The following is a 3,663-nucleotide window of genomic DNA, read 5'->3' as shown; positions in this document are numbered from 1 at the left end:
CAAATCGACCCCAGGACTTATTCTTTGTAAGCCCAGTACTTATTCTATTGCCCTTTAGATATTTCTTCCAAGTTTGTGCCTTCAATACAAAGTTCTCGAAGACTGCTGAGAGATATAAAATATATCAAATAAAACATTACTTACTTCACTTTCTTTTATCTTTTTGGGGGTCAAATCATTATGAAGAGGTGATCTTGAGCGTTTTCGTGAACTGTTCGGTGAACAATTTGAATCAGGGACACTCTGGAAAGAAGGAACACATCACATGTAACAATGAAACGTTTAGGATTTTTGAGGGGTTTTTTGAAGTAAACAATACTGCCACCTTGTTCAATAGAATTTCCTAAAAATCTTGCTTTCTTTTTAATTATTCTTAACTAAAACAGCAGCACCCCACCTCTCTCTCTCTCTCTCTCCCTCTCTCTGTCTCTTTGAGTCAATGTAAAGGAGTTACACTTGATGAAATCCCCAGGTGGTTCAAATGCCTAACTCTTGATATCCAAGTGGCTAAAAAGTGTCGGCAGAAAGGCATTCAGGAATCATGACCTGGATGCAGCCCAGCCCACTTACAGTGTAAGAAGTTAAGGGCCAAAACATTTGCCTGAGTGGGATTTCTTCACTGAAGACCTTCTGATGTTCAGCTCTCTTGAGAGTTTCTTACCTAGCTCTCTCTCTCTCTCTCCCCCTCTCTCTGCATACATTAACTCATATACACATATTTCCCTCCCTTCTTTTGCTGGTTTCAGTCATAGGAGACCCCTTAAAGACCTTTAGCTGATTATATTGGCCCCCCAATACTTTGTCCAATACTAATTTATTGATTTTGAAAAGAGAAAGGCAAAGTCCACCTGGACATAAAACAAACTAATCAAATACCATTAAGGTATTTTTGATTAATTTTCATCTAACTGTGCTGCCTTCTGATTATGCATGCACACACACACACACAAAATATCTTTTACTTGTTTTAGTAATGGTCCATGGCCTTGCTGGGACACCACCCTGAAGACTAGTCAAACAAATTGAACTTATTTTTTAAGTCTTATTTTTTTCAATATTGTACTTAATCTATTGGTCATTTTTGCCCAAACCACCAAGTTATAAGGACATAAACAAACCAACACTGGTTGTCTAGCAGTGGACGAAGAATGATAAAAACACAAATGAAAGACCAAAATCAAGGTTGTGACCCAGCACGGGTGCAGTCTAATGATTGAAACAAGTAAAAGGAAAAAAGATAGGGGTCCTTCCCAGGCTGTGAGGATTTGAAAAGATAATGACAATGCGTTTGAATGTTTACATTATATGCTACATAGACTTGGATGCTGCAAAATACAGCAACAACTCAGAGACATCATACTTCAATGCTTCAAGATCAAATCTGAGATGGCATAATCAAACAGCCTTTATTTTTTTATCTACTTACTTCATTTTCTTTCGTCTGTTTTGGAGATGAATCATTAAGTACTGGTGACTGTGAACGCTTCATTGCATTGTTGGGTGAAGAATTCAAATCAGGAACATTCTGGAAGGAACAACAGACATCGATGGTCAACAAGGTGAATTTCTTTAGTAAAAGACAATGAATCCAATGCTCGGTTTAATACCATTACCTGGTCCCTTAAGTGCTTTTAGTCAAGAGGGAAGGGGGGCAGTGTCCATGACCCTTTACATAACCTCTGAGATTGACGGGATGGAGGGAAGAAGCTATCCTCAAACCAGAGGCCTGGCTGGAAGAAACTGGTGAATGGCAAAGTCTATCAGGCAAGTAGAGCGAAGTGGAATTTAAAGTCAGAACACAAAGAGATGGAAAGAAATACTGTTAAGATGTCTGGTTTGATTTCCTTAGTTCTACCAATCTACCATCTTGGATTGAAAGAACTCTCAAAGGGATAAAAGGTGAAGTTGAACTAATAGCACAAATAGTTATAATAAATACCACAGAGCAGCCTGTCCCACCCTAGCAACTCTACCAGTTCAATGCCATTAATAGGAGACATCAAAAAACCTTGGGATTCATATATTTTATTGAGTAAAATAGGTTTTTTTTTTTAAATTAACCTTTTTTTTAATACCAACTCCATGAAATTGCTGCCCCTAATTCTCTAAGTGGAGGTGCATGGCTTAGTGGTCAAAATCAAGATCAGAAGAGTCATCATCATTTAACGTCTGCTTTCCATGCTGACATGGGTTGGACAGTTTGACTGAGGACTGGCAAGCCGTCCAACCCATGCCACCATGGAAAGCGGATGTGAAATGATGATGATGAATCTTCTGATCATGATTCTAACCACTAAGCCAGGCACCTCCACTTATGAGAGAATTAGGGGCAGCTTCCCAACCACATAGTTCCGGGTTCAGTCCAACTAAGTGTCTTCTACTAAAGTCTCAAGCTGACCAAAGCATTGTGAGTGGATCTGATAGGCTGAAACTGAAAGACGCCCGTCGTATTTGTGTGTGTGTGTGTGTGTGTGTATATATATGTTTGTTCCTCCCATCACCACTTGACAACCAGTGCTGGTGTGTTTACATCCCTGTAACTTAGTGGTTCAGCAAAAGAGACTAATAGGATAAGTGCAAGGCTTAAAAAATAAGTCCTGGGGCCAATTTGTTCGACTAAGACCTTTTAAAGCAGTACTCCAGCACAGCCACAATAAAAGAGTAATGTAGTCTTGTATATACAAAACTAGAAGGGCAGTGACACCTAAAATGTGTCTTTGATGCTTGACCAGGACTGACTGTTGAATAGAAGACCCCGCCACCCCTTTAAATAACTCCTTTTAAGTTTGCGCCTTCTAAACCTATTTGTTCTCAGAGAATACTGAGAAATATTAAAGATATTAAATAAAACATTACTTACTTCACTTTCTTTTATCTTTTTAGGGGTCAAGTCATTATGTAGAGGTGACCTTGAGCGTTTTCGTGAACTGTTCGGTGAACAATTTGATTCAGGAATACTCTGCAAGAAGGAACACATCACATGTAGCAGTGAAACACTTTGGTTTCTTCAGCTAACAGAAAGGTCTCTCCGCCCATTCACTCAGGGAGTAGAACACTTCCAAGACAGTGTTTTTGAAGTGTGTCCATTAACTTCCATGGTATTATTCCTTCATTTCTTAGCTCTCCACCATCTAAATAATACACTAAACCTCTCTGCTCGGTCACAAAGTAGACCCTACCCTTTCAACCACAGTGTTTGACTTCAAAAATGAATTTGTGAATTTTTGCTAATCTACAGGAATAAATAAAAATTCCCAAGAAATTCAAGAGGTTGATGGCAGAACTAGTTGAGCATCAGAGGAAATACCTTGTGGTGTTTGGTTCCATCCCTTTACATTCTGCATTTAAATCCTACCCAGATCAACTTTCCATCATTCTGGGATAAATAAGTACAGTGGTCAATATGGCTACAGTCTAAGACTAATGGAAAAAAAAAAAAAAAAAAAAATTCCAAAGCAGGTTTCCAAATTTGAAATTTCATTATTTCCTTTTCATTTCAATGGTATTTGTAATCAATATTATAAACTTTACATTTTTTGAAATTGGAATTCATAAAATTCAGCTACTTCAACCATTTCAAAATGAATTAAAAATTCCATGGGAAGTGGGGGGAAGAAGAAAGAAAGAAAGAAAAAACCACTACTACAATAGCCTCTGTTCCTC

General features: G+C 38.2%; 1 protein-coding gene across 5 annotated transcripts in view; it reads right to left on the bottom strand.

Moving 5' to 3' along the window:
• LOC106883335 (poly(A) polymerase beta) overlaps nucleotides 1–3,663 on the bottom strand; it is a 36,568-nt gene that overhangs the window by 2,946 nt on the left and 29,959 nt on the right. For 3 of the 5 annotated variants that reach the window (XM_052972646.1, XM_052972648.1, XM_052972644.1), the window contains 3 exons: nucleotides 2,861–2,959; nucleotides 1,427–1,525; nucleotides 145–243 (listed from right to left, as the gene is read on the bottom strand). In XM_052972646.1, the coding sequence (XP_052828606.1) occupies nucleotides 145–243; nucleotides 1,427–1,525; nucleotides 2,861–2,959 (297 nt within the window). The remainder of the gene's footprint in view (nucleotides 1–144; nucleotides 244–1,426; nucleotides 1,526–2,860; nucleotides 2,960–3,663) is intronic. The other 2 variants (XM_052972645.1, XM_052972649.1) reach the window with 1 other exon arrangement.

Source organism: Octopus bimaculoides, chromosome 14, assembly GCF_001194135.2.
Source record: "Octopus bimaculoides isolate UCB-OBI-ISO-001 chromosome 14, ASM119413v2, whole genome shotgun sequence".
NCBI lineage: Eukaryota > Metazoa > Mollusca > Cephalopoda > Octopoda > Octopodidae > Octopus > Octopus bimaculoides.
This window is presented reverse-complemented; position numbering and strand designations above follow the sequence as displayed.